A 26065-nucleotide genomic window follows, 5' to 3' on the forward strand; every position below is an offset into this window, starting at 1 on the left:
AGAAAACCACCTACTCATGTGTTGAGATCAAGAGATTCCAATCCTACCATTTGAACCTTGATTTCTAGCCTTCCCCAAGTTCCTTTTCACTCAAATCCTTCTCCTACCATAGCCAAATCTGTGAGAGAGTGATTGAGTATTGGGGAGACTATCATTTGAAGCACAAGAGCAAGGAGTTCATCATCAACTATGCATCTATTACCTTTTGGAGAGTGATGTCTTCTAGATTTGGTTAGGGGTCACTTGGGAGCCTCCAAGAGATTGTGGAGTTGAACCGAAGAGTTTATAAGGGCAAGGAGATCACCTACTTTGTGAAGATCTACCCGAGTGAGGCTAGTCCTTCATGGACGTAAGCCATGATGGAATAGACAAGGTCGCTTCTTCATGGATCCTTCGTGGACTCGCGCAGCCATTACTCCCCGTGGGTTGAAGTCTTCATCAACATGGATGTACAATAGCACCACCTATCGGAAACACGACAAAAATCACCGTGTCTTCATTGCGTTTGATCTTCCATTTCTACCCTTTACTTTCCGCACAATTGCATGCTTTACTATTTTTGCTTCCCTATCTCTAGATATGCATGTGTAGGAAGTCTCGGTGATATCTTAACTAGTGCCAAAATCTGGCTAATTTTCAAGAGAACTAAAAACTGCACCTTTGGTTGGTTAAGAGTCTATTCACACCCTCCCCCCTCTAGACCTATCTTCCCCGATCCTACAAGATTTAACCTCCATGCAAGAGAGAGGTCGGAGGTAGGAGGCGATTTGCCGGCCCATGGGAACATGGCCCTTTCTCTCTCTCTCTCTCTCAACTGTTTTCTTATTTAAAAACTCCTTTATTGATTTACAGGAGGGTTCAAAACGCATCAAAAAATCCTGAAACTTTTTTATGTAGCCTCACTGGTCCAAGTCAAAGCCACATAAATTATTTCACCATTTTCGGGTGTATATTTCTATTTCAAATATATATACTCAACTAGCTATGGTTTAGGGTTTAAACCAAAATCCAGAGTTTAATTCCCTTTTGATCCTTAAAAGCTTTGGGGAGAGCCTGTTGCCAAATTGTTAGTGCTTTAAAGGGTGTGTTGGACCGTTGGCAAGATTTAGGGTTTTATCCCTTTAAAAAGGACAACGGTTTAGTTTTATCCTCAATTCACAAATAGACAAATGTAATGAGATGCTTATGGTGCACAATCAATTCCTAATTACTACTACTAATCTGGGAATGTCACACGTTTAGGATATATTAGCTAATCCATGCTTATCCTCGAACATGTAGGATGGTAACACAATGTATGCTTTGCAAATAAGAAATGAATGCATGTTCTAAGAAGGAAATCGTCATCTTCCTAGCTAGTTCTGGCATTCACCATTTTGCCCTCGGTTTGTCTTTGGGTCCTGATTGCAGAATGGTGTAGAGGAAGCAGGCTTTTTGGAAGCTCATTCTGATGGAGGTTGAATGAAGGACTGCTATACCAATACAGATGCTTTATTGTGCTTATGACGTCACTTATGTCCATATTCTTACCATGCGTCAATTATCTTACAACTTCAATATCCTAGATATCGTTGTTTGTCATTATTACATTATCGTTTATAATTTCCTCGCCACTTGCTGTTATTGATGATGTATAGCATTCAGAGGCCGATTCGCATGGAAGACACATATAAACCACATCCTAATATGTGATCTGAAGATATTATTTATCGATTTGCCTGTTTCCATTCTAATTTATCCCCTTTTACTAACACTTCCTTCAGCCATGGTGACGCACACATCTAAATTATATGCAATATGATTGCGATTATTTTCCAATGTGTGAAAACATACAGGCATGGGTACACATATATCCTGTCCTCTCCTTTCGTCCTACCCTAATCTCCTTAGGAGCCCTCAAAGGCATTTAGGATCTCCTCATCGACCCTTAGGACAGCTCGTTGTTGGCACCATCTCACAACTGTACACATAAGAGAGGGAGAAAGAGAGTTACCTAAGTGGAACCACAAAGGGCTCAGTGGGAATTGGATTCATGCATTTGCTATGTTATTCGTCTGACATAAGAGAATTACAAGCAGCAAGAGCACATTGTATGCACACTCGAGAGCACATTGTATGCACATTGTATGCACATCCTTATTGGTTCTTGTTTGGTTCGCTTTGTGAGTCTTAGAGCTTATGGTCATCTTGATGACAAGCTTGAGTTCATCGAAAACGGAGTTCACATGCATTTTCTATGATGTTTTCGATGTTGGAGGTTTTGCCGGTTCTTCTCGGTTGGAGGTTTCACTCCTTTATTTGTTAGGCATACCTCCCCTACCTCTTCTTACTATAACTAGTCGCTGTTTTGATGCTACTCGTCGTCTTGTATCCAACAAGCTTGAGTTTGCTCAATTCAGAGCTCTTATGAAGAAGTTATGGCAGTTCTGGTTTTCTCCTTGCGGTAGTACCGCGGTCGGCAGCGGTAGTACCGCTTGTAGCGTCAAGCAGTAGTACCGCTCCAGTACCGCTCTACTACCGCCTCGATTTTGGGTCCTGCACTTTTTGTGTCGGGTTTAGCAGTAGTTGCACGGCAGTAAGGCACGGTAGCTCCGCCTACCGCCTATAAGCGGTAGTACCGCTCCGGTCGGGCGGTAGTACCGCTACTGCATTACTGCCGCCGTACTCTGCTCTGCCCTGCCTCTTTTGGTCCCGTGTTTTGCTCCTCCAGCGGTAGTACCGCTTATAAGCGGTACTACCGCCCCAAGGTTCATGTTTTGTTGCTCCTTTTCCCTGCTTCTTCCGCCCGAGCGGTAGTACCGCTCCTGTGCGGGCTGAGCACTTAACGGTTGGATTTTCCCCTCCTATAAAAGGGGGTCTTCTTCCCCAATGAACCTTATCCTTTGAGCTCGTGTTCTTCCCCATTGTTGATCTTCTTCGAGCTTGCTAACTCTCAATCCCTCCATGGATTCTTGCTAGTTTTTGAGGGAAAAGAGAGAGGAGATCTAGATCCACATTTCCACCAATCACTTTCTCCTCTATGTGAGGTTACCCCTTGGATCTAGATCTTGGAGTTCTTGGTGTTCTCTTTCTTGTTCTTCCTCTCATTTTCCTCCCTAGCATTAGTTGCTTCGGTGGGATTTGAGAGAGAAGGACTTGGGCACTCCGTGTGCGCTTGCCATTGCATTTGGTACATCGATTTGAGTTCTCCACAGTGATACGTGGAAGTTACAAGTTGAGATGCTTATTACTCTTGGGTGCTTGGTACCCTTGAGCTTGTTCCTCTTGGGTGCTTGGGCGCCCTAGACGGCTGGTGGTGTTCGGAGCTCAATCATTATGGTGTAAAGCTCCAAGCAAGCGTCGGGGTCTCCAATTAGGTTGTGGAGATCGCCCCGAGCAATTTGACGAGTTCCGGTGACCGCCCCCAAGGGTTGCCAAAGTGTACGGGTTCGGTGACTGCCCCCAATGGTTGCCATTTGTACGGGTTCGGTGACCGTCCTCAAGGGTCCCTTAGTGGAATCACGGCATCTTGCATTGTGCGAGGGCGTGAGGAGATTATAGTGGCCCTAGTGGCTTCTTGGGGAGCATTGTGCCTTCACACCGCTCCAAACGGAGATTAGCATCCGCAAGGGTGTGAACTTCGGGATACATCATCGTCTCCGCGTGCCTCGGTTATCTCTTACCCGAGGCCTTTTACTTATGCACTTTACTTTGTGATAACCATATTGTTTCTTGTCATATATCTTGCTATCACATAGTTGCTTATCTTGCTTAGCTTAAATTGTTGGTGCACATAGGTGAGCCTAATTGTTTTAGGTTTTGTGCTTGACAAATTAACCGCTAGGTTTATTCCGTATTTGTTCAAGCCTAAACCGTAATTATTTTGAAACGCCTATTCACCCCCCCCTCTAGGTGACATCCATGATCTTTCAGTTGGTGTGTAGGGTGAATGCACATAAGGTGTTCGATAAAATGGTTGTTTCTATATGAGAGAGTGGTGGAGGCACGCGGAGAAACGTCTCGCCCTCGGCACCTTCGACACCGCAGAGGAGGCGGCCCGCGTGCAAGAGCGGCGGCGTGGCGCCTCCTGAGGCCTCGTCGGGATATGAATTTTCCCAACGTGTCGAGCCAGCGGGCGCATGATCTGGCGCCTCTCCCGCGGATTTTCACCGACGAGGATCGTCATGTCCACCGGAGGCGGCACCGTCGCCTCGCCATCGCAGAGAAGGACACGGAAGTCTTGGTGCTGTGGCGTGGAGGCTACCCACAGGACATCGTCGACGAGTGTCAGTTCTACAAGCAATTGAGATCGAAGAGGGACGCGAGGAGGAGGGAGCGAGCCGCCTATCGGGAGGACAAGCGTTCGCGGAAGCAGGCAACTCAATTGAAATTGAAGCTACGAGAAACGGCGGGTTGAGACGCCTATTCACCCCTATTCACCCCCCCCCCTCTAGGCGACATCCACGATCTTTCAGTTGGTGTGTAGGGTGAATGCACATAAGGTGTTCGATAAAATGGTTGTTTCTATATGAGAGAGCAGTGGAAGAAGGAGAGAGAAAACTGATGACACGTGAACATTTTTTCTCACATTTCTGGTTTTGGACTAAAGGCACCCGGTCTTGAGAGATGAGGGACTAAATGTCACCCAATTTTTTTTGAGGGAACAGATATAGACTTCTAGTAAACTTGAGGGACCAAAAACATTACGACACTTCTTTTCTCTCCTTTTCTCTCTCGCAAGCGTGCCTACTCCTCCCGCACATGGCAATAGGCCAACCCATTTGCAGGTTGCAGCGCCCCTGTTTTCTATTTCATTTTTTGCTTTTTACGTTCTTATTTATGTTTTAGTCATTGGAAGCGGTGGCCTGCAGAGAAGCAATATGTCTTGTAGAGGATTTACTCATAAACAACTTCATAGTTGCATCTGATTGTAAGCAAGTTGTTGCTGACATCAATTCAGGTAGCAGAGGAAAGTACAGAGCTATTGTGGCTGAAATCAACCTTAGGTCTACTCTTTTTCAATGTTCTTTTTCTTTCGAGAGTCGTGCTGTAAATTATGAAGCACACAGTCTAGCAAAATACTCCATTAGAAGGGGTCCGGGGCACCATGTATGGCTAGGCGATCCCCATGACCGGTCTTGTATCCCACTATCTGTGGTTTTGAGCAATAAAATTTGCTTTACCCCTCAAAAAAAAATTATGTTTTAGTTTCTTCTTCTTTAAATTAATTCATGATTTCCAGAAGAACCAAACTTCAAAAGGTTGTGAGTTTTCTAAAAAAAAATATTGAGAAATCATAAATTTTTTGTGAATTCAAAACACATTAGAAAAATCATAAAATGATCATGATTTCGAAAAATTGTTCACATATTATAAAAAATATATCACAATTTCAAATAAATGTTCATGATTTTCTTAAAAAGATCCAGTATTCAAAAAATATTTGGGAATTTTATAAAAATGTCCATGAAATTTTAGAATATTTTTCACAAAAAGTTAAAATATATCCGTAAATAATTAACATAATGAATCGTCGCTTACGTACATGTTTTACTAGGGGATCTGTAGAGGTCGTTTTTTTTATGATTTCATTTAGTCCCTCGCTTTGGATAAAAAAAGGTTTTCATGTCTTGTACAACGCTGAGCCCCAAAAAGTCGAGACAACTTTCTATGGGTTGATTTTTGTAAGCTATATAAAAATGACTAAATTTCTATTTTGCCTCCATACACAGTTACGTTTATTCTGGTGCCACATTATTGATTATGATAAACCCAGCTATGCTATGTTAATGCGAGACACTCATTCATCAGTCTAGCTCAGGCAGGGTCCATCAATGTAGTCTGCTCAGCGACATTTTTTCCGTTGCGATGCTTTAGAAAATCAAGTCGTGATGAGATCATCACATTTTTTGTTTTTGAAATAACTTTTTAATAGTCCCTTATCTCGTCATGACATCACTCGGGCGTAGTTTCTGAAATGACATTTTAAAAGTCCTTATCTCATCCTGGCATTTGATTTAGACTTCTTTTATATCTATCACACATGAATAATCTAATAGTTTTTCTCCCATTACAACACACGTGCATATTTGCTAGTATTCATTTACGTCAACTATGTGCACCCATTTCATCATTTGTGTTGACATAAGGCCAGATATCCACTTGGTCCGAATGGTGTATGAAGACATGTATAGGATTGATAAGCGGTCTTTTTATATGTATTCGACATCATTTAGAGAAAACAATGAAACTTGTTATATAATAAATTATCTCTTGGTGTTATCGATAGCATTTAATGTTACATAACTCTAAAATTCTAGGGTGGTTAAAATAAAAAGTAGAAAACACATGAATAGGAGAAGACATGTTATACAATGAGGTAAGTATTTTGTCTTTCTTTCCAATAGATCATCTCTTAGCCAACAGCTTCACCAGTTATGCTATGTGAGATCGTTAAGATAGAGCCATTGTATACAACCCGATGGTTTAGTGGGTTCCAATAGACATCATGGCACTGTTAAAACAGTAAGAAAATATCTCTAGCAAACCCCCCATCCTAAAAGTCCAAAAGCTTCTCCCTATCCCAAAAAGGCAAAAAAAAAGAGATTAAACTTTTTCTCAGCCTAGCACATCCGGTAAACTTAATCCTTCAAACCAACTCGCCCCCACATGGAAGTCACTCATCTTCTTCATCTCCCTTCTCCCTTCTTTCTTATTTTTTCTTCCTTCCACATGGCGAACGCGGGTTGCTCGACACTACATGATGTCCATGATCCACAAAAATAATTTGATAGAGGCTTACTGAGTGCGATATACACGTGCAACGAAAGAGTAAAAAATGTAGACGAAATTTGTCCTCCATGAGCCACGGTTTGAAACTTCTTTGTTTGAATGGGTTCTTTGCCTCTTCCTTCTTCTACTGGCATGATGGTGTGGTCAGAGACACAACGAATCATTGGAATTGGTGATGGTCGACCGGTGGCCATGGTTATTTATAATGTAGGTGAGTTGTTCCTTTGTAGGTGCTCGGCCGCCGCGCTGAAGCTTTGCTTGTGGCCAGGGACGGCATGGAGGAGCACTCCTAGATCGGGCATACTAGGGAGTTGGCGCCGTCGTGAAAGGAGACGAGGAGAAAGACAAAAAAAATAAAGACACAAGTTAGCCAAAATCTTGTTGTGGTTATAAATCGTAGACCGATTGATCCCTGGTATTTAATAAAGTCGAATCAGCGTGTGCATGTGTTATCATAGCGCCTAAGGGGAAGACCCTATAATGTGTTGGATAGCACCTAATGCACATGCACTGCTCTAGCACTTAGTGTTTGCCCCGTTGCCGGTGCCAGATAGCAACAAAGAGCATATGAGGGCTGGGGCGAGCTGAAAATTCTCTAAGTTAGCATGTAGCGCCCAAGACAAAGGCGAGCATAGCGCATAGACGAAAGGCTTCACACAACCAAGGGTGGCCCCTGACGTGGCCGCATCAAGCCATGTTAGCAGGAAGTGTAGCGTCTGTCAGAACGGCGCTACCTCATGTAGCATAGCACCTAGGTGTTGGACGCTACCCGAAAGGGTTATTTCTGCGAAATACATTTGCCGAGAGTTTATTGTTTGAATTTGTTTCAACTTGGGTCAGTTTTGTTCATTTTGCGTGAAAACTCACCCTTGCCTCGAAATGAAAAAAAAGGGAAACGTTGTTTTTACCACTCTAACTTTTGCCCACTTTGCTTATGCCACTCTAGAATTTGACATATCACTTTTGTTATGTTTAGTTTTTGACAATACATTACAAATGCCATTTCATGACAAAAGCAATAATTTTTTATTTCACTTTTGCCATGATGTATTGTCAAAACTAAGAGTGACAAAAGTGAAATGTAAAATTATAGTGGCAAAAGCAAAATAATCAAAATCTAGAGTGGCAAAAACAAAAATTTTCATAAAAAGAAAAAAAACGTGGAAACTCGTCCCCCGATCGTTCCCTGACGAGGCCCCACCGGCCAGCATCTTCTCGGCGAGGTGCGGCCCGCCCCCCGCCGCCAGGCTGCAGCGGAGGAGCGGTGGTGGGTCGGAGGCGACGAACCCGAGCCGATCAAGACTCCCAGAGAGCTACCACCCCACCGACGAGAAATTCCTCCAACCCGCGGCCCCCAGATCCAGAATCTTCCGCCTCCTTAGCTCTCCCTCCCGGCCCACCACCGTCCGCCGGCTTCCGCCGCTCCGTCCTCCCCGGCTTCGTCATCCTCAACTCGCTGGCCAGATCTCCACAACGAGACAACCGCCGGAAACTTCACCAAATCGGTTCGTCTTCGCCGACCCACTGCGCCTCTCCTACTCCTCCGTCCAGTCCTTCAACCGCGACGGGAACCTCTTCGCCTGCATGCCCATAATCCTTTCCTCGGTGGAGGGCCTCGCCCTCATCCAAGTCCACTTCACGGCCGGCACTTGTTCGTCTAGGTTCAGAGTCGCTCAGAGGGGCAGAGGGCACCGGGGTCGGCCGACGCTTGAGCTTCTCCCGGACATCCCGTCCGTATTCTCAGAAGGAGCATCTCATGTCCCATGGCGACGGCAAGCACCAAGTCTCGCCGCTCCCTCTTAAGTTACACGGCAGGGCAATATGATCTCCATATCTAGTTGTCCACTTGGACCATGAAGCTGCTACAGGTGGATCATGGGCCAAGAAGCTGGAACTTATTGATCCCACAATGTCAAAGGTGACAGCTCCCAGTCTCAGATGGATTGCTAGGATGTGTGGATCTCCGTGAGTGAATTGTGATCTGCGATGTGCTCGCCATGGTCAAAGGCATGCCTGATGGTGGCACGTTTCATCCTGATGTCGAAGCCGTTGTGCAGCAACCAAGAGCTCTACTTCCCAGAAACGGTTGGCACACCCGCTGCACGATGCCGCCTTCAGTCATGGACTCATGGTTACATTACATCAAGTGTGTCAAGTTGGAGTAATCAGTAAGACTCAGACCTGAAACCTCTCACTAGTTCGGCATGATCACTTTGGCATGGGTCTACTCTACGATTCAGAATCAACCATGGTTCCACCCCGGGAGGAGGAGGATGAATATTAACTCATTGGTTGGCGGCTCGTCACATGATTTAGGGCGTTGACATGGGAGTGTCTCATTTGACCTTTTAAGGGGGAAACACGGTTAGTTCCAATGGCCTTGGACCTGTCCCCTTCTTTGTGCTTTGTGCTGTAAATTTGTCATTGAAGGAACTGAAAACATCTTCTCCTACTTGGCGTGGTAACTAGTAACAATGGTCTTTGCCTCATGTCCACGCTGGATAAGCATGACCAAACTACATGGATTGCCGATGTTGACACCAAGAGCAAGTCAGGGGCAGAGCCTATGCCTTTTTTTTGCAGAGAGGTCTTCACTGTATGATCCAACCCACATCTTGACACTAAATCAGGTAAATACTATCACTCTTTATATCATATGATGATCTTGAGGATTGTTTTTTCTTGTCTTGCTTTAATAATCTGTATGCGTATGTGTTTTAATACACGTGGCTCTGCGACATTTCAATTCATTTTGTCTGGGTGGTTCTCATTTCTTTTCGAGGATATTAGGCAGAAAACTTAATAATTTATGTGCCATTGTTACTTTCTGACGAGACTTCACCTTTGATATGGCCATGTGTCGGATTTATCCCTTCAGCCTATAAGCTCCCTAGAATAGGGAGCTCTGGGATCTGGGTTCACTTTGGGCTCTGTATGTCATCCAGTGCGTAACATTGTTTGTCACCTGAGCCCACCTGTATGTCATGTCGCTTATTCTGGGTGTCCTGATTGCATGTTGGGTTTGCTGAGTTACAAATCGGGGTAGAGAGAGAGAGAGGAGAAGTTCACTGCAGTGGGCGGCGGGCATGGTGTGTCCTGTACGCTCGCTTGTGCCGCTGCCTGTGGTTGAGGGTTTAGGCATCGGGCTGAGTTGTGGGGTGGTGCTGCTTTGGATGACGTCCGCTCTCCGCTTCTCTACACTGGTGTTCTTCTCTTCCCTTGAGTTTTCTTGTGCTGCCCCTCATGCTTTCATTTTGATTAGGGGCTTAGGCCATTGTAGTAAGGGCCGGGAGTGATGTGATGTGAGAGTTGCAACAGTTTGGCGCATGAAGAATATACTTGTTATTGTTAACTAGACTAGAGTAGGTTAGAATTAGATGAATCTCTTCTGCCCAAGTGGAAAATGCTGGATAATTTTGGTTGCACACAAGTTTCATCTATGGTTCCTGTAAAAACAAAAGAAAAGGTCAATCTAAGATATTGTCTGTGTGGAGTTTTTGTCTTTCATGTTGAATCATTCCGTGTTTGATTAGTTATACAAACTATGTTACTGGCAACTGCCACCACCACTTCATGTATGTATGTATGTACGTATGGTTTACAACGGTTTTAATTAAGTTACACGTGTAGATGTTTGCATGCATATCGTCGTGATGTCGTAATTTTTGCCTGCCTGCCTGCTGGCTGCTGCATAGATGGATACGCATATCGTCCTAATTTTTGACTGTGCTACACAGATAGAGAGATAGAGCAGTATGCCCCTACATGCACTAGTAGATCGATAGAGAAGTAGGCGTAATATCTCTTCCATTCCAGACAGACAGAAAGAGCAGCTGTTGATCAAAGGTAGGAGTAGCTGAACACAATTACAGTCATCCAAGAAATGGTTTGTCTGCATCGATGGTAATTCTCATCTCGAGAGAAAAGAAGAGCACAAATTAAGCTCAAAGGCACAGGAACAAAAAAGGTTCTCGCTCCCTTCCTCGCAGAGAGCAGAGCACAACGGACGGGTGGATTCTCCCTTGTTCCTCCCAGAGAGAGAGAGAGAGAGAAGAAGATGGTTGCAGCAGAGACAAAACAAGAGAACAGAGCAAGACGACGATTATTAGGCAGAAAACTTAATAATTTATGTGCCATTGTTACTTTCTGACGAGACTTCACCTTTGATATGGCCATGTGTCGGATTTATCCCTTCAGCCTATAAGCTCCCTAGAATAGGGAGCTCTGGGATCTGGGTTCACTTTGGGCCCTGTATGTCATCCAGTGCGTAACATTGTTTGTCACCTGGGCCCACCTGTATGTCATGTCGCTTATTTTGGGTGTCCTGATTGCATGTTGGGTTTGCTGAGTTACAAATCGGGGTAGAGAGGGAGAGGAGAAGTTCACTGCAGTGGGCGGCGGGCATGGTGTGTCCTGTACGCTCGCTTGTGCCGCTGCCTGCGGTTGAGGGTTTAGGCATCGGGCTGAGTTGTGGGGTGGTGCTGCTTTGGATGACGTCTGCTCTCCGCTTCTCTACACTGGTGTGCTTCTCTTCCCTTGATTTTTCTTGTGCTGCCCCTCATGCTTTCATTTTGATTAGGGGCTTAGGCCATTGTAGTAAGGGCCGGGAGGGGTTTCTAGGATTCGATGGATTTGTTTTTTCTCGCGGAGAAGGGATTCGATGCATCTGGGGTGTTTGGGCGTGGGGGATTTTTTTAGAATGCGTTTCCATTTTTGTCGGCATTCAGTGGTGGGTTGTGCTTGCTGTTCTGTCATGTGGGTTGAAGGTTCATCCTTTGCTTGGTCAGTGTGGTGGGCTCTGTTCCAGTGGCGGAGCTAGACAAGATTGATTGGGGGGACCAGTGAGAAAATACAGTTTCTAAGGGGAGCAAAAGCTCTATTTTTTCTAATATAAAACTTCCTGTATGAATTTTCTTCACTAAATTTGTTCAGGCTGGGGGGGCCACGGCCCCTGCAGGCATGCACGTAGCTCCGCCGCTGCTCTGTTCGCTTGGGATCTTCGGTATGTCACCACAAACCAAGCTCCTCTTAGGCTCTAACCACTGCGACCCGTCTCTCTTTACTACCCGTTTCTCCTCTTTTTCTGCATGCCCTCCTCTTTAGTTCATTGCAGCAGTAACCATGCCTACAGTACTAGAGCCTAGTGGCATCCCTCGAGATGGAACCAGTTCTGCAGAACTTGATCGCAGACACCGTGTTGGCTCTCTCTCCCTGTAGCTGGACCAGACATGTCGCCTTTCTTCCCCTCTGGCTAGACCAGTTTAGTTCTCTTTGTTTGGTTAAAGCATTTTTATTGAATTGGGTTGGAATTACATTGGACTGCTCTCTAGAATCAGAACACTTTAACTGCTCCTCTTCCAACTGTGCATGGCAATTCAACCGATGCACTGCCTTTTACATGTGCATTATTGGCACTCGATGAAATGCCCAAGTGATAAAACTAATTTATGATTGTGATTGTGTTGCAGGTGGTGACAATAGCACACATTGCACGCATGACACCTCAGTTTCATGCTTTTCTATGGAGAGATATTGGACTATGTAGGTTATTATCTCCTTTTTTTAGATGCATGCCCCCACATCAGACATGTTTTTGTGTGCAAAGTTAATCAGGAATTACACATGGATGATGGATGGATTAACAGGCTTGCATAATTCTGTAATTAAATGGAATATTGATTTCAGAAAGCAAATAATAAACGTTGAGGAGTTTCTTGAGTGACTTTACTATATTGTCCTTGAGTTGAGTAGAACTACCATCTGTGGAGCATGTGTTTTTAAGTTGCTTATATAAACAATGCCCTGAAACAAGTTTAACCATGCTGAACAGCCAGATTATGTCATCAGATCAGACAATGTATGCATATGGATACTTTTCCCCAAATCCAAGTTAATCGAACTTCAGATTCACATGAATCCGATCCAGTAAATGATCTGCCTACATGCGTTAGTAGATACATTTTCTTGCCTAATATAAGAAATCTTCTTTTGGTATTCGGATTATCCCATTTGGAAAAATTGGATGGCAAGTCGTTTCAGCTGCATTCCCCTTTCTGATACACTGCATACTGTCACGTGCTAGGATTGGTACCAGTTCTAAGACCGATGAACATGACACGGTTGGGGTACAGCCGTACAGCTCCGAGGAGCGAAAAAGGTTGGCCAGCCATGGTGCTGGGGATGAGAGGGAGAGAAGGTTGAGGACAGGGATTAGATCTTTACTAGTGTTTGCTACTCTCCATGGATATCCATGCTAGTTAACAATGGATATGATTCATCATTACTCTTATAGAAGAGGCTGTGTTACTCGGCTAACCAGAGCACCTGCGATTGCTAATGCAGCTTGGCCGTTTGATGATTTTACTGTTGGACGATTTTAACTGCTGGGGTTACCTCGGCCTTCAGTTTGTGTTGCACATTTGCCTCATAGGGCCGAAGCATGTGTTACAGAGGTGATGAACATGTGGTGTCTATTTTGCTTTTGTTGGTAATGAAATTTTCATAGTGCAATGTTTTTTGGAATAGCTTATGAGTGCTTTTACTTACATTGCTCCCAAAAAAACCATTTTTAGTTGACTGACTGATTGGTATGGAATAACTGTAGTAGATAAATGATATTTTTATCTGCTGTCAATCGTTTCCCCTTGACGATTGCAGTAAGAAGATGTTATGTTCTTTCCTAACATTTTCCCTTTCTCCCGGTTTCGACGTAGCTATCTATGTACACACTGAGATGCTATCTATGTATTGTTGTTGGTGGGCACAAGTTTATGTGCTTTAGCTTGGATAACTGCTTCCCAAGAGACGGGCCAGATGCTTTGTATTAGCTTGGATATAACTTTTTTCATAAAATCATGTTAATTTGGGAAAGTTCTGAAGTAGGTGCAGTGTTAGTGTGTTGTTCCGTCTTTTGCCTCATTTGGTCTAACATAGGTGTAGTTTTAGTGTGTTGGTATGCATGATACCTTGCTGCCCGGTTTCCCTGACATTTCTGCATGTCTGTTAATGACAGTGGTTAATGTAAATTAAGATGATAAACTCAAGAATCTTTGCTTGTGTGGCTTGCACTTGTTTGACCATCCAAGCTCTGTAGTTATCCAAAAGAAAACAATGGATATGAGGGATGCACACATGTTCTCCTTGTGAACTGAATTTTTAGTTGAATTATAAGCTTTCCATTGTATCCAGTGAGATCATCGATCAGTAGTTATACTTCTATTGCTCCTTTTTCTTTTTGAACTAGTTATGAGTACATGACGCATTGCCCTACTAATCTTGAACAATTTTCTTGGTACTTGCTTGGTGGTTTGTTTTGGTCCGTCTCACACTTAATTGATGTATAATGTGTACAAGTAAACAGAGCGTCAGTACATCTGGATTTTGTCCGATAGTTAATTTCTGAAACTATCCTCACACTTGTCGCTTTCGGGTAAGTGGTAGACCTGGATTTGGCCATGACCATCTGTTTGGATAATCAGGGAAGCATATCATACTAACTTGAGTTCTTGTCATGTGCCTGGCACCTGCATTTGTGCATCACCTTTAGTTGTAGGCTTTTAGCATGCTTTTCTTTGTGAGAGCAAAAACATATGCATGTCTTGGTGAATTTATTAAAAATAAATAAATAAGACAGCGAAGTACATGGAAGATATGTAGAGCAGAAGGAGGGGAGAGATGGAGCATGTACAAACAGTAGGTGGATATACAAGGAGAGGGATGACATGCAGTGTTTTGTTCCAAGGCAAACTATAGTTGGGTTTTTTTTGCCCTTTCTTGTTTCTTTGTATTGAGTAAATTCTGAATGAGTTTGGTGTTGAAATTGCAGGATAGGATGCTGGAAGGTGGTCGAGTTTTGGTGATTTTTACAATGAAGAGTGATGTGAGAGTTGCAACAGTTTAGTGCATGAAGAATATACTTGTTATTGTTAACTAGACTAGAGTAGGTTAGAATTAGATGAATCTCTTCTGCCCAAGTGGCAAATGCTGGATAATTTTGGTTGCACACAAGTTTCATCTATGGTTCCTGTAAAAACAAAAGAAAAAGTCAATCTAAGATATTGTCTGTGTGGAGTTTTTGTCTTTCATGTTGAATCATTCCGTGTTTGATTAGTTATACAAACTATGTTACTGGCAACTGCCACCACCACTTCATGTATGTATGTATGTATGTATGTATGTACGTATGGTTTACAACGGTTTTAATTAAGTTACACGTGTAGATGTTTGCATGCATATCGTCGTGATGTCGTAATTTTTGCCTGCCTGCCTGCTGGTTGCTGCATAGATGGATACGCATATCGTCCTAATTTTTGACTGTGCTACACAGATAGAGAGATAGAGCAGTATGCCTCTACATGCACTAGTAGATCGATAGAGAAGTAGGCGTAATATCTCTTCCATTCTAGACAGACAGAAAGAGCAGCTGTTGATCAAAGGTAGGAGTAGCTGAACACAATTACAGTCATCCAAGAAATGGTTTGTCTGCATCGATGGTAATTCTCATCTCGAGAGAAAAGAAGAGCACAAATTAAGCTCAAAGGCACAGGAACAAAAATGGTTCTCGCTCCCTTCCTCGCAGAGAGCAGAGCACAATGGACGGGTGGATTCTCCCTTGTTCCTCCCAGAGAGAGAGAGGGAGAGAGAGAGAGAAGATGGTTGCAGAAGAGACAAAACAAGAGAACAGAGCAAGACGATGATTGGCTGTTAGCTGCTGTGTGTTGCTTCTTGCATCGATTAGGCCATCCATCCATCACCGGGTGGTGTACGTCCTCCAGGTGCTCTCGAGCCTATGGTATGTTGGTCACAAGGCCAGAGTCAGATCAGGTATAATAATACGTACGTACGTACATTGCAACGTAACATACAGCAGTGAACACAACACAGCATACATGGATGTATAGATAGATGAACCTACAACCTAGCTAGGAGGAGATGCACTTACAGAGGGTGAAAGCTGCTGCTCCGCCGCCTTGAACACGCCGTCGACGAGGTCCGCCACCGCATCCCCGAAGTGATACACCATGATATGGTACAGCTCGGAGTAGTCCTCAAGCCGGACCTCGTCGTTCCTGTCCAGCATGTGGTCCGGCGCGTGAACCGCGAATTTCCTCATGAAGTAGGCGAGGTCGTATAGATCATCCTTGTCCTGGTTCTTCCCCCGCGCTCGCTTCTTCTTCTTCTTCTTCTTCTTCTTCCTGTCTTTCTTCTTTGGCGGCGGCTTGCGCACCTTCTGCAACAGCGTGTACCTCCCCACCGTCTTGCGCCAATCCTTCCTCACCTCTTCCTCCTCTCCTCTCTTTCTCTTTTTGCTCATGTCCCAGTGGGCAACCTGTCGAAGGATTTGTCTGAAATCTTTTGAAACATTCTTGGGCAAGCAGTTTTTTGATTGTCCAAAATTGAGCAACAGCGTCACTATCCTTGCCATCGATGCCAGGCTTGCGTGCTCCTTGATGGACGTGAGGTACTCTTGCTTGGCCATGTTGTTGGTGTCGAAATCAAGAGGCACGTATAGCAGCAGCTTTAGCAAACGCTCCAGGTGCGGAGGGTAGGGTGCGTTGATGCACTGTGTGATGAGCGAATGAAGGAGGCGGAGGTCCTCCTGGGCATTCTTCCGGATGCCCTGGAGGTTAGCACTCATCTTGATGACACATCTGCCTTCCAACACCAGAATGTCGTGAAACGACAATTTCCCGCCCCATGACTTGCCCTCCTCCAAGGTAGTGATCATCTTGAAGACCAGGGAATCGAGCAGAGCACGGAAGGTTTCTGTCATCTTTGTGGACTGGGTGCCTGGAGGGATGTCTGCCAGGATGGCACCTACGAAATCACATGGGATTTGGAGTGGCCTGATCGTCTCCACATAATCTGGAAATGGTAGCGGGTTCAGTGCTTCCAGGATCTCCACGGACTGCCGTGCAATATCTATCTGCAAACAAAAGAGTTGATGCCAAAGAAAGCATGTCAATTTCTTCTTGTAGTACTCGATTATACATCGGTGTTGGTGTTGCAATAGGACCAAGAGGAGATGCGCTAGCTAACCAATTCATTCCAGGCTTGGGCTTCCACCACCTCCTTGTTCGTAGACCCCTCTCCAACATTGCCCATCTTCGTGCCAGACGCAAACTCAATGAAGGTTTTTTTCTGTGACAAATCCTTGAGTAGCGGCGAGGCAAACCCAAGATATTCCCCCGAGAGCAATGGAGGTGGCGCCGAGACTGTCGGCACAGCACTCCCGTGTGGCACCTGTGGAGTGGCTCCAGCGGCGAGGGATGCGCCGGCCCGGTTCAAGGACGGGATTGGGGCGAGTCGCGGAGTCAGCGGGAGGCCCAGAGCGCGCGCCTGTCCAGCTCCCGCAAGCAGCGGCGAAGTTGATGCGGGAGGGGGTGGCTGCAGCTGACCAGGCGGAGGTGGCGGCGGCTCAACGGGCGGAGGTGGCGGCGGCTCAACGGGCGGAGGGGGTGGCGGCTCAAGCTCAACAGGCGAAGGTGGCGGCGGCTGGACGGGCGGAGGAGGGCCCAGGGCGCGCAGGAGCGGTGCAGGATGGTTTGGATTGTGCGGCGGCGTGCTGTAGGCCGACGGCGACGGCATGCCGTAGCGAGGCTCATGATGGCCATGCAGAGGAGCTGGGACCGTCTGACCATGGTGTTGAGGCTGCCACGGTTGGCCCATCTGGCCATGGTCATGGTGGAGATGCTGGAGGAAATTGGTGGAAAGCAGCGGATAGTTGGGTGGACGATGCGGCTGGGCATGAGGATGGTAGCGAATCTGCGGCGGCGGGGCGTACTGATAGTGTTGGAGGATGGGCGGTTGGGGAAGCGGCGGCGCCGGCGCGAGGCCACGGTCCTGATAGTGTTGGAGGATGGGCGGTTGGGGAAGCGGCGGCGCCGGCGCGAGGCCACGGTCCTGATAGTGCTGGAGGATGGGCGGTTGGGGAAGCGGCGGTGCCGGCGCGAGGCCATGGTCCTGATAGTGCTGGAGGATGGGCGGTTGGGGAAGCGGCGGCGCCGGCGCGAGGCCACGGTCCTGATAGTGCTGGAGGATGGGCGGTTGGGGAAGCGGCGGCGCCGGCGCGAGGCCACGGTCCTGAGCGTGCTGGAGGATGGGCGGTTGGGGAAGCGGCGCGAGGCCAGGGTCCTGAGCGTGCTGGAAGCCCGGGGCCGGGAAGCCGGGAGGAGGATTATCATACGGGAGGTGTGGCTGGCGCGGCGGCGGCATGGAGCTGGCCTGCCAGAGCGGCGGCCGCCACATGGACGGGGCGTGCTAGCAAGTGGAGTTTGCAAGGTTTTGGATCCTGGATTGGGGTTTTGGGAAGATATGGATCACTACCCAGCCAAAGGATGGAGGGAGTCTTGAGGCGGGTGCAGCAGTGTAGCGAGCTGCGTTCGTTGTTGAAAGCCTAGTCATCTTTCCTTGCTTCTTTGCTTTTGGGAGGGTAAAAGATGGCCAATTCAGGGTGCTGCTATCTGCTGCTTCTACCGCTCTGTCCCCTGTCTGTGTGCACTGTACGTACCCGGATTCGGGGTAGCAATTAGCTCAACTGGGGAGACGATTTATCTCTGCTAATTCCACCGGGGCCGGGCGTGCACTGGCTCTGGCTGGGAAAAAGGAGGGAGGGAGGGAGCGGTCATCGGTCGGTCTCGGTCTCTGTCTTTTCATCCGGGTGCACGGCCCTGCGAGCCAATGCAAACTCTCCTCTCTCTGCGCAACAGCAGGCAGGCTACGCAAGCAAAAGCAACACGACCGGCTGGCTGGCTGGCTGGCTACGACTACACTACGCCCCGCCCCGCCCATGTACACAGAGATCCCAAATTTGATGGATTCAAATTTCAAACTCATGGGCGCCAAGTCTTCTTTTTCGACCCTCCCTCCCTCGCCGCTTAGAGCAACTCTAATGGGCTGACCCAAACGAACGATGTTTTTGTCCACTTTTTGTCCCCGCCGTCCGCCCTCTTTTAATTTTGGGTCGACAGTGCGCCCAACGGACCGACCCATTTTCATGACCGCGCGCGTTTAACATCGTGCCGTCGCCCTGATTTTGATGCTCCAGCACGCGGGAAAGGTTCGCGCACGCTGGTTTTGGCGCTCCAGCGCGCGGGAAAGGTTCGCACGCGCCACGGCCGGCGCTCGCTATAAAAGAAGGCGCTCTCTCCACACTCTGTCGGCCGCCCACTCTCGCCGCCTCTGCGCCACCATGTCGATCCGCCGTCTACGTGCTTCGGATTTTCGCGGAGTCCGCGAGCGCCGCTCCGGCGCCTTCTCCGCCGAGATCTGGTTTCACGAGAAACGTCTCGCCCTCGGCACCTTCAACACCGCAGAGGAGGCGGCCCGCGTGCAAGACGCGGCGGCATGGCGTCTCCTGAGGCCTCGTCGGGATATGAATTTTCCCAACGTGTCGAGCCAGCGGGCGCATGATCTGGCGCCTCTCCCGCGGCTTTTCACCGATGAGGATCGTCGTGTCCACCGGAGGCGACAGCGTCGCCTCGCCATCGCAGAGAAGGACACGGAAGCCTTGGTGCTGTGGCGTGGAGGCTACCCACAGGACATCGTCGACGAGTGCCAGTTCTACAAGCAATTGAGATCGAAGAGGGACGCGAGGAGGAGGGAGTGAGCCGCCTATCGGGAGGACAAGCGTTCGCGGAAGCAGGCAGCTCAATTGAAATTGAAGCTACGAGAAACGGCGGGTTGAGACTTTGAAGACGAGGCGTATGCTGATGCCTACATTCAGACATCGGAGGAGGACATTACCGAGTCGGAGTCAGAAATCGACGAGTAGTGGTCTTTTCTTTTTACCTATGTACGCTAGAATTATCTATGTATCCATTTTTATCTGAAAAAATGGCCGGCGGCATCGGCGACGTGGCAGGCGGGCGAGAGTGTGAATCCAATGTGCCACCGACCAGCGGGCCCGGTGAGGAAAGAGAGCGAGCGCGCGCGTCCGTCTCGTGTCCGCGCCGACGCAAATCCGGCTCAAAAATGGGCCTGAAATGGGTCGCCCGCGGACGAAAAACGGACGCGCGTCCGTTTGGGTCGGCGCGTTGGGCCGCCACTTTTGTCCGCGCCGATCCAAACGAACGCGGGCGGACGAAATGGATCGTCCCATTGAAGTTGCTCTTAGGGTTTTGTTTCTCTTGTCTTTTCTGTTTTTTCTTCCCTTCCCATATACAAGCAAGTCGAATGAATGTAGTACTTATCAACTACCATAAGTCCACCCTCCCAAATTACCACGCCGGGCGGCAACTACTCCCTCCCTACTTGCCACCGCTTTTACTTTGCCCAAATCCATCGTCTCACTTGATGGATTGCACACAACGACAACACGGAGCAACGTTCCTTCCTTCTTCGATTTCGTACGCATGACCAGCCCTTCCTCTCCATTGCCGGGACGTGAGGGATATTCGCACTACATTGTGTATATTTTCGACAAAGGTTGAATTTTATTGCTTCCTCAAAAGGATACATCACAATGACCACACACCCGATCTCTGCATAATTATGATGCACACACCCAACTAAACACACGCGGAAACACACCGACAACTAGCAAAGTCATATAGATCAAAAGACATGCGCAAGCGTGAAAACAAGAAGAAAAAAATACCCAAACGATCGGATGAACGATCGACAAACTGCAACTGAGACCATATTAGCAGCAACCATTGACACCACATGGATGACAAGAATCTTCAAAAGCAACGCCTTCAGTAAGGAAGCGACGTACGCCGTCACCTGGTCCAACCACAAAGGCGAGTATCAAAGTCTTCACCCTAAAGAATCAGTCCCAACATGACCGAGAAATGCCTCTAACAAGGTGACGACGTAAAAAACATCGCCATTTCCAGGAAAAACCACTCGGGTTTGTCATAGGCTTTCGACCCGGAGCTCGAGACCGGGTGCACGCAACATGTCACCACCGCTTTCCCGCCATCCCAGCAGCTACAGCTACAATTGGACCACTGCTACTCCACAAACATCCCTCCGCGTCAAGTCATCATTCATAATTTGTAACACACCACTAAAGTCATCCACCGAATCAAGAGATAATTTCGATGGCCCCCGCTATCGTGGATCCATAGGAAGTCGCTGCAGAACGATCTACAGACACCACCATCCGGCTAATAACCAGATCTAAATCACCTCCACCATCTGAGGATCGCAGCGTCGGCGTCCGGCATCGCACAAGCAGAAGGCCAGCTCATCGCCACAACCCCACCCGGTCAAGCCGTTCCTCGATCTCGCCTCTCCTCCATGTAAAAGGATCGCCGGCCAATGAAACCCATATCGTCCAAACCACACTCCATAGGACAATCACCCCATAAAGCCAGATATACTCAAATACAATACACTAAGCAGAAGTAGATGAGGGGGCGTGACTTTGAGTACCATCTATCCGGGACAACAACAACAATACACACCATGAATCCCCACCTCAACTCACCCAGGAGGAAGCAATCCATGAAACTCTCACTTATCTTGGCAATTTTAAAGTAATCGCTAACTTTGTCTATGATCAAGCAACAATCTACAAATCGTTAAAGATTTGAAAGCACACTTGCTCCCTTGGTGGGTTTGGTAATTCATGTCAACATACATATTGTTGGACTAACACTTCTACCTAGTATATTTCAAATAAGTTCAACAATGGCATTGCAAGGACATGAGGATGTGGACCCCTTCAAAATACCAAGGACATGAAATCGGCAAAGCTCCAAGACTCTTTATTTTTGGTTAAGTGATCCAGATCACATTGAGTCCTATAGGGAAGCCAATACTATTAAAAGGGGATGAGGTACTGTTGATGAGTTTGTTGCTCAAGTGCTTAGTGGTATTGCTCCAAAACCCTCCACCACATTCTCCACATCACATCTGTCCAACCTCTAAAGTATCATCTCGGTCCCACCAAAAATCTCTATCCCGGACACACCGAGTTGATCACATACACTGCAATAGCCAAACCCTAACATTTCGGTTCTACCAATATGGATCTCGGTCTCACCAAGATGGTGTGACCAAGTTTCTGTGAAGAAGTTGCTTCATTTTGGAATTACCGAGATGAAACGATCGGAACTACCGAAATGAGGTCTTGCCCTAGCAATTGCACTTCGGTCGCTCCGAGGTGTTCCGCTTCGGTCTCACTGAGGCCTCCAACGTTTGAATCTTTTGCACAGACCGATCTCACCGATATTTTGGTCCGGTGTCACCGAGTTGGGTTAAAAGGTTGTAACAGCTGGATTTTTGGTTGAAGCCTATATATACACCTCCACCCCCACTTACTCTCTAAGGGAGCCATCAGGACGAAACATAATTTCCATCATTCATTTTCTGAGAGAAAACCACCTACTCATGTGTTGAGATCAAGAGATTCCAATCCTACCATTTGAACCTTGATTTCTAGCCTTCCCCAAGTTCCTTTTCACTCAAATCCTTCTCCTACCATAGCCAAATCTGTGAGAGAGTGATTGAGTATTGGGGAGACTATCATTTGAAGCACAAGAGCAAGGAGTTCATCATCAACTATGCATCTATTACCTTTTGGAGAGTGATGTCTTCTAGATTTGGTTAGGGGTCACTTGGGAGCCTCCAAGAGATTGTGGAGTTGAACCAAAGAGTTTATAAGGGCAAGGGGATCACCTACTTTGTGAAGATCTACCCGAGTGAGGCTAGTCCTTCATGGACGTAAGCCATGATGGAATAGACAAGGTCGCTTCTTCATGGATCCTTCGTGGACTCGCGCAGCCATTACTCCCCGTGGGTTGAAGTCTTCATCAACATGGATGTACAATAGCACCACCTATCGGAAACACGACAAAAATCACCGTGTCTTCATTGCGTTTGATCTTCCATCTCTACCCTTTACTTTCCGCACAATTGCATGCTTTACTATTTTTGCTTCCCTATCTCTAGATATGCATGTGTAGGAAGTCTCGGTGATATCTTAACTAGTGCCAAAATCTGGCTAATTTTCAAGAGAACTAAAAACTGCACCTTTGGTTGGTTAAGAGTCTATTCACACCCTCCCCCCTCTAAACCTATCTTCTCCGATCCTACAAGATTTAACCTCCACGCAAGAGAGAGGTCGGAGGTAGGAGGCGATTCGCCAGCCCATGGGAACATGGCCCTTTCTCTCTCTCTCTCTCTCAACTGTTTTCTTATTTAAAAACTCCTTTATTGATTTACAGGAGGGTTCAAAACGCATCAAAAAATCCTGAAACTTTTTTTATGTAGCCTCACTGGTCCAAGTCAAAGCCACATAAATTGTTTCACCATTTTCGGGTGTATATTTCTATTTCAAATATATATACTCAACTAGCTATGGTTTAGGGTTTAAACCAAAATCCACAGTTTAATTCCCTTTTGATCCTTAAAAGCTTTGGGGAGAGCCTCTTGCCAAATTGTTAGTGCTTTAAAGGGTGTGTTGGACCGTTGGCAAGATTTAGGGTTTTATCCCTTTAAAAAGGACAACGGTTTAGTTTTATCCTCAATTCACAATTAGACAAATGATTCTAATGAGATGCTTATGGTGCACAATCAATTCCTAATTACTACTACTAATCTGGGAATGTCACACGTTTAGGATATATTAGCTAATCCATGCTTATCCTCGAACATGTAGGATGGTAACACAATGTATGCTTTGCAAATAAGAAATGAATGCATGTTCTAAGAAGGAAATCGTCATCTTCCTAGCTAGTTCTGGCATTCACCATTTTGCCCTCGGTTTGTTTTTGGGTCCTGATTGCAGAATGGTGTAGAGGAAGCAGGCTTTTTGGAAGCTCATTCTGATGGAGGTTGAATGAAGGACTGCTATACCAATACAGATGCTTTATTGTGCTTATGACGTCACTTATGTCCATATTATTACCATGCGTCAATTATCTTACAACTTCAATATCCTAGATATCGTTGTTTGTCATTATTACATTATCGTTTATAATTTCCTCGCCACTTGCTGTTATTGATGATGTATAGCATTCAGAGGCCGATTCGCATGGAAGACACATATAAACCACATCCTAATATGTGATCTGAAGATATTATTTATCGATTTGCCTGTTTCCATTCTAATTTATCCCCTTTTACTAACACTTCCTTCAGCCATGGTGACGCGCACATCTAAATTATATGCAATATGATTGCGATTATTTTCCAATGTGTGAAAACATACAGGCATGGGTACACATATATCCTGTCCTCTCCTTTCCTCCTACCCTAATCTCCTTAGGAGCCCTCAAAGGCATTTAGGATCTCCTCATCGACCCTTAGGACAGCTAGTTGTTGGCACCATCTCACAACTGTACACATAAGAGAGGGAGAAAGAGAGTTACCTAAGTGGAACCACAAAGGGCTCAGTGGGAATTGGATTCATGCATTTGCTATGTTATTCGTCTGACATAAGAGAATTACAAGCAGCAAGAGCACATTGTATGCACACTCGAGAGCACATTGTATGCACATTGTATGCACATCCTTATTGGTTCTTGTTTGGTTCGCTTTGTGAGTCTTAGAGCTTATGGTCATCTTGATGACAAGCTTGAGTTCATCGAAAACGGAGTTCACATGCATTTTCTATGATGTTTTCGATGTTGGAGGTTTTGCCGGTTCTTCTCGGTTGGAGGTTTCACTCCTTTATTTGTTAGGCATACCTCCCCTCCTCTTCTTACTATAACTAGTCGCTGTTTTGATGCTACTCGTCGTCTTGTATCCAACAAGCTTGAGTTTGCTCAATTCAGAGCTCTTATGAAGAAGTTATGGCAGTTCTGGTTTTCTCCTTGCGGTAGTACCGCGGTCGGCAGCAGTAGTACCGCTTGTAGCGTCAAGCAGTAGTACCGCTCCAGTACCGCTCTACTACCGCCTCGATTTTTGGTCCTGCACTTTTTGTGTCGGGTTTAGCAGTAGTTGCACGGCAGTAAGGCACGGTAGCTCCGCCTACCGCCTATAAGCGGTAGTACCGCTCCGGTCGGGCGGTAGTACCGCTACTGCATTACTGCCGCCGTACTCTGCTCTGCCCTGCCTCTTTTGGTCCCGTGTTTTGCTCCTCCAGCGGTAGTACCGCTTATAAGCAGTACTACCGCCCCAAGGTTCATGTTTTGTTGCTCCTTTTCCCTGCTTCTTCCGCCCGAGCGGTAGTACCGCTCGTGTGCGGGCTGAGCGCTTAACGGTTGGATTTTTCCCCTCCTATAAAAGGGGGTCTTCTTCCCCAATGAACCTTATCCTTTGAGCTCGTGTTCTTCCCCATTGTTGATCTTCTTCGAGCTTGCTAACTCTCAATCCCTCCATGGATTCTTGCTAGTTTTTGAGGGAAAAGAGAGAGGAGATCTAGATCCACATTTCCACCAATCACTTTCTCCTCTATGTGAGGGAACCCCTTGGATCTAGATCTTGGAGTTCTTGGTGTTCTCTTTCTTGTTCTTCCTCTCATTTTCCTCCCTAGCATTAGTTGCTTCGGTGGGATTTGAGAGAGAAGGACTTGGGCACTCCGTGTGCCCTTGCCATTGCATTTGGTGCATCGATTTGAGTTCTCCACGGTGATACGTGGAAGTTACAAGTTGAGATGCTTATTACTCTTGGGTGCTTGGTACCCTTGAGCTTGTTCCTCTTGGGTGCTTGGGCGCCCTAGACGGTTGGTGGTGTTCGGAGCTCAATCATTATGGTGTAAAGCTCCAAGCAAGCGTCGGGGTCTCCAATTAGGTTGTGGAGATCGCCCCGAGCAATTCGACGGGTTCCGGTGACCGCCCCCAAGGGTTGCCAAAGTGTACGGGTTCGGTGACTGCCCCCAATGATTGCCATTTGTACGGGTTCGGTGACCGTCCTCAAGGGTCCCTTAGTGGAATCACGGCATCTTGCATTGTGCGAGGGCGTGAGGAGATTACGGTGGCCCTAGTGGCTTCTTGGAGAGCATTGTGCCTCCACACCGCTCCAAACGGAGATTAGCATCTGCAAGGGTGTGAACTTCGGGATACATCATCGTCTCCGCGTGCCTCGGTTATCTCTTACCCGAGGCCTTTTACTTATGCACTTTACTTTGTGATAACCATATTGTTTCTTGTCATATATCTTGCTATCACATAGTTGCTTATCTTGCTTAGCTTAAATTGTTGGTGCACATAGGTGAGCCTAATTGTTTTAGGTTTTGTGCTTGACAAATTAACCGCTAGGTTTATTCTGTATTTGTTCAAGCCTAAACCGTAATTATTTTGAAACGCCTATTCACCCCCCCCCTCTAGGTGACATCCATGATCTTTCAGTTGGTGTGTAGGGTGAATGCACATAAGGTGTTCGATAAAATGGTTGTTTCTAT

At 46.6% G+C, this 26065-nt stretch overlaps 1 protein-coding gene across 1 annotated transcript; it reads left to right on the plus strand.

The window, feature by feature from the left end:
• Positions 1 to 18961: 18961 nt before the first annotated feature.
• On the plus strand, positions 18962 to 19378 carry LOC147976927 (ethylene-responsive transcription factor ERF071-like). Its single transcript, XM_087521027.1, has one exon. The coding sequence runs from the start codon at positions 18962 to 18964 to the stop codon at positions 19376 to 19378; it is 417 nt and encodes a 138-aa protein (XP_087377153.1).
• The last annotated feature ends 6687 nt before the right edge of the window (positions 19379 to 26065 follow it).

The sequence above is a fragment of the Triticum urartu genome, chromosome 4A, assembly GCF_056163025.1.
Source record: "Triticum urartu cultivar PI428250 chromosome 4A, HENAU_Tu73, whole genome shotgun sequence".
NCBI classification, from domain to species: domain Eukaryota; kingdom Viridiplantae; phylum Streptophyta; class Magnoliopsida; order Poales; family Poaceae; genus Triticum; species Triticum urartu.